We start from the raw sequence: 14,905 nt of genomic DNA, 5'->3' as shown, positions 1-14,905 counted from the left end.
GGTTGCACAATGTTTTATATGGACTTATGTACTTGTTTGTTTTTTTGTTTGTATTGTATTTTGAACAGAACACCCATGAAAAAGAGAGTCTGGGTGCTCTCGTACGACCTTTTGCTAGCACTAACACACCCCGAGTGCAGTAAAACCAAAACTGCAACTAACGTCAGCGAGAACCCTCATAAATGCACATCCTAAACAGCAGGTTAGCACTCGTAATGATGCTTAAGGCGAACACATCCTGCCATGACAGTGACCGCTCACTTAAGGTGGAACTCGACTCGGCAGGGAGGTCATCAGGAGGGCTATTACTAGACTTGTCAGGAAGAAAACAACATCTTCATGATCAATGGCGTGCATCCCCCGTGGCACCGATAGTAAATTTAAACCGTGAATGAGAGGTCTTTCACAGCAGCAGCGCCCAGGGCAGAGCTTGTGATGTAACGTCCTCACAAGTGTGCCATTCCCAGAGGGCTTCCATGGTGGAGATACACAAGGGGGAGCTTTGAACTGTCAACAATGAACAGTGGGGCAGTTTTTGCGCTTCATCAAGTACCCCAAAAACTGAGCCAAGTTTTATCATTCCCCAACCCCCACCGAGTCCTGGCCCGAGTCAAATGGACGCAGCCCTGGGGCGGTTATGTAACTTGCTTATGGAGAGTCAAGACTAATTTAAAAGAAGAAAAATTACCGCAGATGCTTGACCACTCTTTGAAGTTGCTACCGTGCAGTCTTGCTGGCTTTCTGTTCTAGTAATGGAGGGCAGAGGTGGACAGAATTACATGCTTACAATTGCTTTTTGAATATTTTTGAACTTTGACTTGTACTGCAACTGGTTTGGGGGGAGAAATAATACTTTTCTTCAATTTCGTTTATTAAAAGGGCCTATAGTACAATATTTATCACACTAACTTATCTATGTTATAATGTTTCCTCATCAAAAACATAACTGCAGTTGTGTTTTGTTTCATTCACACATGTTTAACACACAAAGTTCTCTTAAAAAAAAAAAAAAACAAAAAAACAAAACACTGTGCTCTACTGTGTTTTTAAACTCCATAAACCTTCACTAGAATCATTTGGATAATTTCAGCCCTGGAACTGCCAATCTAATATTGAACTAAAGGTAAAAGGAGCTGTTAACATGAAAACTACCACTTCATGACATCACAAGGTGGAACAGAGCATTTTGAGCTTTGGACATGTAAACAGACTAATAAAAAAGGGCAAAAGTATCTTTCATTTAGCTCTGTAGTCATTCAGAGCTGATTAGACCCACGTTACTCTTAATATTTTGAAAAGATAGTCACTTCTACTTCTATGATGGAGAGGGAAAGATATTTGAGTCCATATCTGAAGCAAAGTATCCGAGATAAGCAACCTGTTCTAGTTAAAGCCAAAAGTATGTAGTCATTGGTTTCCTTTGGAACTTTTGCCCACTCAAAAGATATAACACTGTTTTGAATTGTTACTTGCTATGGCAACGGTATTAGGTTTTCATCCCTCTGAAGCCCATTGCTATAACATGTAGCAGGAATGAAGGCGGTAAATGATAGCACAAGTACAAAAAAATTACTAAAAGGGTAGAGTAGTTAATACATTATGTACACTGTCTTGCATTATGTAATATTCTTTTGACCGAACAATTTGTGAGTTCAGATTTTAAGTCCTCGCCAAAGTTGTCAAAAGGTACAGAGAGTTCCCATGCAGAGTTCTGAGCAGTAATTAGAGGGAGACACAGAGGAGAATGAGGAGTCCCAGCAGGCTCAGAGACAGCAGGAGACTATAATAAAGCCCTCGTCCCACATCCAACCACCTCACCCTATTGTTTACTATTGGACTGGCGACTGCTCTCCTGCCGATCCTCTCAAACTGTCCATGCACAGTTTCCTGTTGAGCTTGTGCATCACGGCAGGCTGTTGGAACAGAGGCCAGAGCCAAAATGGAGGACGCAGTGACCTCAGGGCGAGGTCCCTCTTTGCTTAGATTGATTCATAATAAACGGTGCCAAAGAACTGACAGCGGGCAGCGACTCAACGTGTCAATGCACAGCAGGCATTTTATCAAGAAATCAGCCTCATGCTTTGCTGACTGACTGATGTGATGTCAAGTAATTCAACTTATACAACACATGTATGACAGTATGGATATGCACATTACACACTCGTTTTAAAGGAGCCATGTTACACCATTTTCTGATCTATAATGTTATGTTCTAGTGTTGTTTCCTCATCACAAACAAACCAGAGTTATATTTTATTTAATTCACACATGTTTAACACATGAACCCTGCAGATTTAGGCTGATTTTTCTCTCAAACAGAAAACAGTCTGTTCCACCTTGTGATGTTATGTGGTAATACAGGAAGTGCTCTACTGTGTTTTTAAACTCCATACACCTTCACTAGAATCATTCGGATAATTTCAGCCCTGGAATCGATCTCAACTAAACAAAAAAAAGGAGCTGTTAACTTGAAAACTGCCACGTCATGACGTCATAAGGTGGAACAGAGCATACTGAGCTTTGGAGATGTAAACAGACTAATAATAAAGAGTTACTCAAACACATGTGAATGAAAGAAAACACAACTCTTGATGTTTAAAGCTCACAAGAGTACATTTTGCATAATATAGAACCTTTACACTATGTAACTTTTCTGGTGCAGGATCCGTCCCCTGGTTATGCCAAGAAAATTATTATTTTGCTTGGAATTGCTTGGAATTTCACAGTATGCTATAATCTATCTTTTGGTGCTTTTATTGCCAAAAATACTTGTTTCTTTGTTGGAGTTATCTACTTGTTTCCATGGAGATTGGCACATTATTTATTCCCCTTTTGTGAAACGTTCCTGGCAAAACACAAAAAAAGTTTTGGACTATACAGAGCATCTTTAAATAGTGAAGTTAACTAAATATACAATGGACTGGCGTGATTTATGTATGCCATCGGACAGCCAGACTGCCTTATCTGGCGAGGGCGACAGACTAGATTCTGTTTTGGGATAAGTCAAGGTCTTATCTAGTCCTCAATCCAGCATCGTCAAAACCTCAACCCCCTCACAAGAGCACAAGATTATGAGGAATGCCACAAATCAAAATATAACACAGAAAAGCCAAAACTGTGTATGGCAATATATAAATAGATTATTACTCACCGGCCTTTTCATTTTCAGATATGGAGTTGCTCTGTAAAACAAAAGACATTTGATTATTTATGCAGCATGTGTTATCTGAAAAATCATCGCTTAACATTATTTCAAATTGATGGTTGTGTGACGTATCGAACCACAGCAAAAACGTGCACATTTCCGAGGCTAGTCTGGCCTGCAGTAATCCATTGTAATTACTGAAAATATAATTACTCTTACCGAATTGAGTTACTGTCATTAAAATGTCAAAAGTTCAGAAATGCCTTTGCGTCTTTGTTCATTTTAAACATATGTGAGGTTGTCTGAGTGCTTGTGAGTGAGCAGAGGGCACCAGTCAGTTGGAATGCAAAGGTCTTTCTTGGCTGTGACTTTTGACCCCAGGGTTCATTCGCTGACCTCTATAACCTGACCTGCTTTAATACACATTCTTCTTGCACAAATCTGAAGAAGAATTATTGACAAGGGCGATGACATTTTATGGGTTAGTAGCAAAACGTTCTAAAAAACATAACAAAATATAGCTTCTTGTGTTGTTCACTTTTTATTTTATGACAAGGGATTTGCTGCTTATGTTGCTTCTCAAATATCAAGGGGATTCTGAGCTTTATGACACCAGTCGGGTCCGCACAATGGCGTCTTTTATATATGGTTTGTTGTTGCTTTGTAGTAGGCAAGGCTAGTTTATTTGTATAGCACATTCATACACAAAGTAATTAAGAATAAGAAAGACATTAAAATGATAATATAACAAATCAAAACATAAATAAAGAGAAAGGTGCAGAATAAAAACCTTTCAAGTAGAGGTCTGTACAGATTTATGCCATATAAAGTGTTGTCTCAATCACGTCATCTATATTTCTTCTTTATAACACACCATCCAGTGTAAATTTGAAAGGAAAAAAGTGTATTTTTTGGTCACGGCAAACACTGGTTGAACTATCTCAACTATCTAATCTGAGGAGACAAGGGAGGATAATCTCAGAGCCTGGAAAGTACACAATGAAATGAGTTACGTTTTTGTATTTGTCAGGTGTTATTTGGTGAGATTTAGAACATTAGAACTTCAGTGTTTGGAAAATGACACCACTGGAGTAAATATTATCACTTTACCTCGTTTATAGACGGCCTCATTACCAGGAGATGAGAAAAACAAGAGGGGAAATTAGTTATCTAATAGGGCAGCCAGGGACATGTAATCACATTATAAAAGAGAAAATCTGTGGTAATGATATAATAACTAGAGCTAGACCGAATCAGAGCCACACAGTCGGTGCTCTAGGGCTGTAGTCAACTAAAGACATTCTTGGTAGACTAAAGAGAAGTCCTGGCAATCGATTAGTCAACTGAAAAGTGGACGTGGAAAAAGCTTTCAAAACCATCTGACCCAAGCTGTACCCACAAGACTACACCTGCATGAGAGTTTAAGCAGGAAAAAGTACTACAAAACAAAAAATCATGAGTTTATTCTGCGTTTTTACACCACAAAATACGAAATGTTCAGCTAACTTACTCTCTAACTTCTCCTTTCTGCTGCTGTCCCATAAAATCCTCATAATCGAATTTATCTATATTTCGTATCAAGCCCTACAAACTTCTGTCCACTGCATCTTTGTAGTTACTTGTACTCACTGTACAGCACTACTGACAATAGTGAACTAAAAATGTTTTTGAAAGACACACTGCAAATAACATATCTATAAATCCAAACTGTTCCATTAGAATTGCTATAGATACTGAGCAAAATGTTTTGGTCAAGAAAGTAAGACAAGTTGTTAAGAGTTAGGCCTTTCATGATAATTAATATATTAACTTATTGAACCACATTTTTGGGGGTCAATATTTATCACGTATACATTTTCTTTGCACTACTGGTAATTTTTTTGTTAGTTTTTGGTTATATGATCAGATTTGAGCCATAAAACTTTGAATTCATAACTTCTACGACACATTACAGATACAAACTAAGTACTAAAGTGTTTCATTCTGCTGTTTATTTATTACAGCTCATCTTTTTTTTTTTTTTTATTTATTGCAGATTTAGATAAACGATCATGTGTTATCATGACATGCAGTTGAGAGATCATGAACAAGTTCTTTTAAAATACTGTCTTTTGTAAACCGAGTATGGGTGGTCTCCCGCTCATACATTGTACCGTACTAATAAGACATTTTCAGGTTTCAAGTTCAGCCGTGTGTCCCCGTTCTGTTGTGCAAACACTACACCGTGGGTTGTTGCCAATGACCCCTGAAGCCATTTGCACACATTGTAAATCTGGCCTGGTGTTTTGCTTCATAATAACAATTGCGGTTCTGTAGCGGTGACTGTGCGAGTGTGAATGAATGGGTACCAGCGAGTACCAGTGTTATCCGACATACTTTGGACTGTTTTCGTGCGCAGGTTGGTGGGCTGAGGGCCAGGGCCGTGTCAGGTGTTCACTGGGGAGAGCTCCGAGTATATCAGCTGCCTCATTTACTGCCACTAATTTACTGGAAATGGCTTGTTCAGGGGCACGGGGGGTATGGTATGTGTTTGCTTAACACAAATGCCTCAGCTATGTGTGTGTCTGGAGGCCTGTGCTGCTATTTCTCGATAATTTAAAGTGATTTTGTAGCACCCAGAAGACAAAAGAGAAAATAGAAGCTTGTGACATTTAGTATGTGAAATGATTTGGGAGCTGGTGTGAGGTAAAATCTGGTGTAAAACGTTTAACTGCGTTGTTTTAATGACTGCTAGTGAATGTAATAAACAATGTTACAGTATTAAAAGTCTCGCATTAAGCATCAAGCAAACTATAAAGTCACTGTGTAACAATGAATTCCCAATCGCATAATCTAACAAATCATATGCAGAATCATATTAACTGTCACCAATACAATGGAGTTAAAAATTAGCAAGTGTTTTAAAAGCATGTTATGAACAAATAAAAAACATCTTGTACATAGATATTTTATTGTTAGTGTTTGTCTATGTAATCCCTCTGTTGTCCCGGTATGTGTGATTGTGAGAGCTCCACTAGGGACCTGAACAATTATGCAAAATACACTGCCTGGCCAAAAAAAGGTCACACACTTAACTATTTGGTTGTTCCGCCTTTAGCTTTGATTATGTCACCCATTTCGCTGTGACATTGTTTCGATTTCGCTTCTGCAACATCACAAGATTTATTTCCATCCAGTGTTGCATTCATTTTTCACCAAGATGTTGCATTGATGATGTTAGAGTCTGACCGCTGCACAAAGCCTTCTCCAGCACATCCCAAAGATTCTCAATGGGGTTAAGGTCTGGACTCTGTGGTGGACAATCCATGTGTGAAAATGATGTATCATGCTCCTGAACCACTCTTTCACTATTTGAGCCTGATGAATCCTGGCATTGTCATCTTGGAATACGCCCATGCCATCAGGGAAGAAAAAAATCCATTGATGGAATAACCTGGTCATTCAGTATATTCAGGTGTCAGCTAACCTCATTCTTTGACCACAGACTGTTGCTGAACCTAGACCTGACCACCTGCAGGAGGCTCGTATCCATTTGCTTAGTTAAATCCAGGTGGCGACTTTTTTGGGGGGGCCAGACAGTGTATAACTCAGGTACAGTTCACACTTAATCTAGTTTCATAGACCTAGCCAACAAACAGAAACTGTAAACAAACAGGTGTGTTAGTTTCAGTGTAATTGGCTCCTCCCTTCAGATAGATATAAGACTGAAACAAATAGGTGTGTTAGTTTCAGTGTAATTGGCTCCTCCCTTCAGATAGATATAAGACTGAAACAAATTTATGCCACTGACACAACAACCCAAGACCAGATTTAAACAACAAAAACTATTCTAAATGTACAATATTGTTGAAAAATCATGAGCTGCAATAAATAAATATGAGAATGAAACACTTCAGTTCTTAGTTTGCATCTGTAATGAGTCATAGAAGTTATTAATTCAAACCTTTATGACTTAAGTCTGATCCTATAGCCACAAAACAACCAAAAATGTGCACATGATAAATAGTGATCCAAAAAAAATATTGTTCCAGCAAGTCAATATAGTAATCACTGTAACAGGCCCACGTACACGTGTCCCTTGCCCCACAAACTTGGTCCACTGTGGCTCTGTGACTCCCAGCCCCCTCCTGTATTACAGCTGCAGTGTGTGGCCACCCATGCTCTGTACTGTTTTAGGATTAGGAGGGCTCAGGCTAACCCAAACCTCTTTCTCCAACACTTATCGCAAATGGTTAAATTGGAGGAGATGGCTTATAGGGTCAGGAAAGCTGGCGACTTCAGCACCAGTCACAAAGGTGAGGAAGAAAATCTGTGTGTATGACTGACTGCACATGCATTTATTGTCCAGGGACTTAGAGATGTTATCTAAACTTTATGTCTGCCTTCTGGACTGGCATGAACGCACACTTCTCCATGCTCCATCAACAAGGAGTTGTGTGAGAAAACGTGGGAAACAATTTCATTTTCACCCACTCCTCGAGGAAAAGTCTAACCCCTTGTCCCCCTTTCATAGTCCGCTAAGTCTCTTCCCCACATTTTAATAGTTTCCATATGTTATAGATGGAGCGCGTCAACAGGAAGTAATGCTAAGACTGCTGTAGATGATTGATTTTAAAGACAGCATAGTTCTACTAAGCCACACTGTTAAAGCAGATCTGTTCAGCTTGTGTCTGCTATAGTTATAATCTGTGATCATTATGTTTCAATTTGCACATTTTAAATCACAATAGTAATCTAAAACAACTTAAAATAAAAATAAAAGGAACAAGTCCGCTCACTTTGGTGTTACAAAACTGTGGTGTGCAATGGGAGATAAAGTCACAGAAAATGATATCACTCAACGATAACGAGCAGCAGATAAAAAAAAAAAAAAAAAAGTACCAAAATGACTACGCAGCACTGTCGAATCCTACATGTATCACCAATTAAGAAAATAAATTGGCAAACGAAGTACAGCAGTGGGCGTGTACCGGCGAAAGTGAAAACAGGGATTGATCGGCAATAAAGTGCTTAAAGATGGTACAAATATGCACGGATCACTCCAAAAACAACTTCCAGGTGAGTAAATGGTGAAGGGAAACAACTACAACATGGTTCTCTCTAAAAAGTTGACTTTGCATAATAGGTCTGCTTTAACATAACCTTTCACTCAAAAAATAAATAAATAAACAAATTAGATGAGCTCTGCCAATATTTTTGTATGTGTGAGGCCAATTTTGATAATTTTCCCCAAATTATTTCATTTGAATTTAGCACAAACTCATCCACAACCTTTTATTATTACAAACAGGACACGAGAGCTGTTTCGCAGTACCATCTTTAGACGAAAGTGTTTAGCTTTATACATAATTTATACATGTTTAAGCAGCTGACTGGGACAAACATATGATGGGACAAAATATTGACCATTGCTATAGATTTACGGCAGATAACGATGTGCTAAAAAGTGCAAATATCTGCACTTTATTATCTCTAATATGCACCTAAGACCAGATCAGAAAATATGGGCTCTTTAATTGAAAACTGAAGCATGACACTACAATCTCAAGCACTTATACTTAAACCCAAATGTGACCTTCATATATGAACAATCCTCTTCTCCTCTGGAATGAAACCTCTTAAAATTTACATCTGCTGATCACCTCTAGTTCTGCATACATACTTGTGCTACGAGGTTAATTACAAGTGAATGGCAAAGAGCAGAATGCACCATCTTTGTTTACAGGGCCAGACCAGAGCAACAAGCTTTTGGTTTCATGCTCTGTCTGGTGGGATTTAGTGCGGGGCCCCCGGAGCACAAACTGTGAAACGTCCACTGGCCCTGGAATGCATCAGCAGACAAGACAATAACTCCTGTCTCTGAACATTAAACGCTTCCTGCCAAAAGTGACCATCTCTAAGCGTCTTCTCCGGGTGTCACAAAAAAATAGTTATGCAACAAAAGAGGTCCAAGAAATGCCCCCGTGCAGGTGCCTTCGCGAAAAAGAAACACGGTATAGAAAATGTGATACAACACCAAGACTACAGTTACAACCAACAAAACAGTTTAGGTTGTACTGGAAACCTCAATTATACGAACTGTAAGATTTGACTTCAGATTTTTTTCACTGTCCAAGAGATAAGCCACATTTTACAATACAAAGGAATAAAATATAATCACAAAAATCGGCTAAACATAAACACAAATCAAAATCACTTTGGCACAAGACACTAGGCCTGGACCATAATTACTATATCCACTTATTGTTCAGCAGGTCAGTAGCATTAATACAGACATGACATGATAAAAACAAAAAGAAATGGACAATATACGATCACTCAGGCTTCACACATCTGCACTATCAGTCCATGTTGCTGTATCACTTTTATGGATTGGGGCATATATGAGTTTTTTCAGTATAAGAAAGCTGGAACGATAGATTTTTGAGTAACTTCTGTGGCTAATTATCAGTTCATTCTGTTATTTATTTTTTGCAGCTCAGGCCTTTTCATTGAAACTGTCTATTTGCAATTATTTACTGGGATTATCGTGCATTATTGTTTCTGTATCAGTGGCACAAAGTAGTTTCAATATTATCATTTATTGCAGTATTTCTCACAACTGTAGACAATGTGCATGTAGACACAGAAACACACATCCAATACTGTTGAGCCTCTCTGCTGGGTCCATTTACTATTACGGTTTTGAAATGTGGATTGAGTGTTGAGTCTTTTCCGTAGTACGTCTGTCACCATAACATATTTTGAAGTTCGTTATATCGCTGAAGTAAATATAGACGATAAACAATAATATTGAAACTATATTATGCCAACACAAAAACTATTCTAAATGTCCAATATTGTTAAAAAATCATGAGCTGCGATAAGTAAATAGCAAAAAATACCAAAAAAGTAAACCAGAATTTCACAGTAGTGCAAAGAAAGTGTAACATGATAAATACTGACACTCAAAAAATATTGTTCCAGCTTTCATATACTGAACAATAAGTCAATATAGTAATTATTGTGACAGGTCTACTCCTTCGTATCGAAAATAAGTTTGAAATGTTCGTGACAAGGCTGCGACAGACTGTGTGGCCGTATCAGTCACTTATCAGTGTGCTTGCAAACAGAACAGTCAACACCAGCGTCACCTGTCTCTTCTCACATAGCTGAATGTAGCCTATGGCCCTGGGTAAAAATGGAGACGCTTTAGGAGCCCAACTGCACTAACAATGAGGATTAGCTGCTAACATACTGGAAAAAAAGGGAAAGCAGATGTACCATACTGTTGTGACACTGGCCCTCCCATGAATCACAGCGTTACACAGTCACCCATTCACAGATAAACAAAAGTAGGTCAACAAAAAGATAATAATTGGCAACAAAAATATGCGAATGGAGCATAACTTTCAGGTAGGTATTTAATAATTATCAAACCAGAATGTGACCACATCCGTAAAAACATTCCTCAGATAACCAATCAAAAGCCACAAGTCCCCAGCATGTCCTAGTTCCACCTGGTTTTACACATTCCTGTGTGCGTGTTTGAGCATCTACACTACAGTACGAATCAAAGAGTGCATTTATTCGTCATCTGATTTATGGAACTTTATTGTTGGGTTGTTTCCAGGTGCTCATATTTTTCCATTCATTCGAGATGATTTACTGACAGCAAGTGCCAGCTCCCTGCCGATTTGATTCTTTAACAGTCTATTGTAGTATGCGCTGAACTTCAGTGACACAGCGGGTAGCTTAGTGTGAGTTAACAATAAACACAAACGCTGACGCAAAGCAGCCCAGAAGAGATTGTGAATAAAGTAATGTAGAAATATGAAGACAGGAGAAAGATATGAAATACAGTCCAAGATATTTAAAGGTCCTATATTATCCAAAATTGACTCTTTTTTGAATATTGTTACCTCCTAAAAACAGACTTGCAGTTGTTTTGCGATGAGGAAACAACATTATAACAGATCAGAAAATAGTGCAATATAGGAGCTTAAAGTCAGATAAAGCATTTGAATGGCATGTCAACCTCGAGGACATTCACACTGCACAAACATAGAGTGGCCATGACCAGAACAGCTATTGGGTTTGAGGTTCACTAGCTCTGCACACTCTCTACTGTGTTAAAAGTCAAATATGTGGGTGGAATGTATAAGCAAACATTATAATGCCCAGATCATAAAACTGTTGAGTGCTGTTCAGTCGCGGGTAGCACTGAGTGGAAAATCCAAGTAGTCGTGTCTTTTATCACAGAGAAGACATTACTAAAGGTGTGGTTGGGACAGAGGATGTTGGGGGACTGTGAGAGCCAAACCGGATCAGAGAGGAAGGACAGAGCATAGATCTGCAAGCAGCCTTAGCACGCAACCCGCTCCGATAGCATTGTTCCTCAACAGATAAAATGACTTAGAAAAATGTATCCGTCTACAAAAAAAGTTCATTAATAACATTCAACTGACTATATATTGCATGTTTTTCTGTTTCTTTTGTTTTCATTTCCAGAAGACACCTACAGGTACCAGTGATGCTCTGAAGTGTGGTCGTCAGGGAGACAGAACACAGATCCAAACATATGGGGTCAAAGGTGACTCGGTTATGGAAAATTCTCAGAGATCGTGAAGAGGTGATGGATCGAACGAGGTCTTCCCTTTCAGCGTGTGCACGAAATGTAAGACGCGGGTGTGCTACATTTAACAGACACAACTGCCATGCGCCCCATCGGAGAGCTGTCTCAGGGAGATAGTGAAGAGCGATGCCAGTGGGAACGTTGAGAGTCAGAGCTGAATGATGTGTTGTTTCCGACGGTAACGCTGAGAGGAAGGTCCACAGGGGTCAGTAGCCTCCACCCGACTCCACCCGCCTCCGAGGCCTGTCACATCCTCAGCCACAGAGGGCTAAAAATAGACTAGGGCTATAAAACCAAAGGCTTTAATAACCACAAATAACTTCAGTTGCATAAGTTAGTTCAGCCACAGAATACAAGCCACTTTTGTACATGTAGGTGCCAAAATATTTTTCTAGTACCAGTACATGGCCTTCACAGTACAGGTACAACGACTTAAGGAAAAACAGTATTTTTTAATCACTGGGTTTGTGTAATAACTTTTTATAGCACCCATCAGCTTATAAAAATATCCATCCATTTTCTTCCACTTATCTGGAACCAGGTCACAGGGGCAGCAGTCTAAGCAGGGACTCCCAGACTTCCCTCACCCCAGACACGTCCTCCAACTCCTCCGGTGGGACCCGAAGGCGTTCCCAGGCCAGCCAAGAGACATAGTCCCTTCCAGCGTGTCCTAGCTCTTCCCCAGGGCCTCCTCCCAGTGGGACATGCCCTGAGCACCTCTCAAGGGAGGTGTCCAGGGGGCATCCTGAGCAGATGTCTGAGCCACCTCAGCTGACTCCTCTCGACGTGGAGGAGCAGCAGCTCTACTCAGACCTCGTCCCGTGTGACCGAGCTCCTCACCCTATCTCTAATGGAGCATCCAGCCACCCTGTGGAAGAAACCCATTTCGGCCGCTTGTATCCGCGATCTTGTCCTTTCGGTCATTACCCAGAGCTCATGACCATAGGTGAGGGTAGGAACGTATTGACCGGTAAATCAAGAGCTTTCGGCTGAGCTCCTTCTTTACCACAATGGTACAGTGACCGCATTACTGCAGACGCTGCACCGATCCGCCTGTCAATCTCACGCTCCATCCTTCCCTCACTCGTGAACAAGACCCCGAGATACTTGAACTCCTCCACTTGAGGCAAAGACTCACCACCCACCCGGAGAGGGCAAACCACCTTTTTCCAGTCGAGAACCATGGACTCGAATTTGGAGGAGCTGATTCTCATCCCAGTCACTTCACACTCGGCTGCAAACCACTCCATTCTCTCCATAAAAAGAATGAACAGAACAGGTGACAAAGGGCAGCCCTGGCGAGTCCAACATGCACTGGGAACAGGTCTGACTTACTGCCAGCAATGTAAACACAGCTCCTGCTCTGGTCATACAGGGACCGGACAGCCCTTAGCAAAGGGTACCGGAGCACTCGCCAAAGGACACCACGAGGGACACGGTCGAATGCCTTTTCCAGATCCATAAAACAAATGTGGACTGGATGGGCAAACTCCCATGAACCCTCGAGGACCCGATGGAGATTATCGAGCTGGTCCATTGTTTCACGACCAGGACGAAAACCACACTGCTCCTCCTGGATCTGAGGTTTGACTATTGGTCAGATTCTCCTCCCCAGTACCCTGGAATAGACCTTACCAAAAAGGCTGAGTTTCAAACATTTCAAACTTACATCTGTGTAATCCCTCAGTGTCCAGGTAGGTTCCATAGTGGTCCATGGGTGTGTACTAGTCTGTATGTCTTATGCTTGTTCTGATGCAGCTCAAAGTAATTCTAAAGTGATTCAGGAAAGGTTAATTTCTTCGTTTTAGATATCTATATTGATATCTGCTCAAACGAGTATCTAGTTTTGATACTGGTTTTAGTATTGATTAGTATCTGATTTTCGATAGGTTTGACAGCCCATTTGGAACCAGTATTACCTTATTTTTTTAACTATTCAACTGTACCCAGCCCTAGTCCCAAATTAATAAAAAAAAACAGCATATCACAAACATATATATTTGTAGGTATGATATATATATATAGACCTATGGCATATCAGCATTGTGGTTCTATAATCCCAATGAAAGCCACCTGCTCACAACACAACAACTCAAAACAAACACCCGAGTCAGACACCTGCTCCACACAGCACAGAGTATGGACCTGCATAAAAACACTGGGGGAAAGAATAGCATTTCCCCTAAAGAGAAGACACCTGCTGAGGCACAACATCCTCTCATGTAGGCCCCAAATCTGATGCAGAATAACAGCCACCTGCTGAAGGCTAACAATAGCCACAGGGTGACACTAGCATGTGCCGGGAGTCAGTTCACTTGAACCCGATGCCTTTGTAACAAGCGGTGGGAGGAATGCAAACAAACGTCTGTCCTCATCAAATGTTATTATTGTACATTTGTCAGTGCGAGAAAACAGCATGGTTATAAAGGTTGTAACTGTTGGTGAGCTGATCTTCTAACAGTACATTCCACTGGGCTGGACATTCCAATGAACAGGAAACAGGACTATTGTCATTATTATTCAACAAATCATAGATGGAATGGAACAATCATTTTGGGTTAATATTTTTCATGGCTACTTTGCTTTGTACTAATTTGTACTACAGTAACATTTGAGCTCTAGAGGGTTTAATAAATACCTTCCATGACTCATTAGAGATACAAACTAGCTTTTAAAGTTGTTTATTTCTGCCATGTTTAGTGCTATAGGATTATTGTGACAGTGGCATAAATCAGTTTCAATGTTATGGTTTGTTGTCTGTTTTTTCTAAAGTGATATGCCGCACTTGAAATTCATTATCTAACTCCAATGAACAGGAACCAGCTTTAGGCACTGATTTAATCAGGCTCAAACCTTCCTGAACTGAGTCCATTTTATTTGTAGAGCACCTTTCAATAACACAGACGACTCAAAAGTGCTTTACACAGAGTTAAAATAACAATAATTAGTCAAATCTAAGAGTCCACATAGTTAACAAAATACTGAAAAATACTGGAGTACTGGATACTTTTTGCTTTAACTTCACTTCATCTGAGAGCAGGTATCTGTACTTACTACTCCACTACATTTTTGAATAGGATTGAATAGTAAAAGTATTTTTTATTATTGCATGAGCCCTGCAGAAAAGGCCAGTGGGTTTATTTTAA

General features: G+C 40.0%; 1 protein-coding gene across 1 annotated transcript in view; it reads right to left on the bottom strand.

The window, feature by feature from the left end:
• dlc1 (DLC1 Rho GTPase activating protein) overlaps positions 1-14,905 on the bottom strand; it is a 78,660-nt gene that overhangs the window by 55,997 nt on the left and 7,758 nt on the right. The window contains exon 5 of the mRNA XM_033974120.2: positions 3,152-3,182. Coding sequence (XP_033830011.2) covers positions 3,152-3,182 — 31 coding nt within the window. The remainder of the gene's footprint in view (positions 1-3,151; positions 3,183-14,905) is intronic.

The sequence above is a fragment of the Periophthalmus magnuspinnatus genome, chromosome 1 (assembly GCF_009829125.3).
Source record: "Periophthalmus magnuspinnatus isolate fPerMag1 chromosome 1, fPerMag1.2.pri, whole genome shotgun sequence".
Lineage (NCBI taxonomy): Eukaryota > Metazoa > Chordata > Actinopteri > Gobiiformes > Gobiidae > Periophthalmus > Periophthalmus magnuspinnatus.
This window is presented reverse-complemented; position numbering and strand designations above follow the sequence as displayed.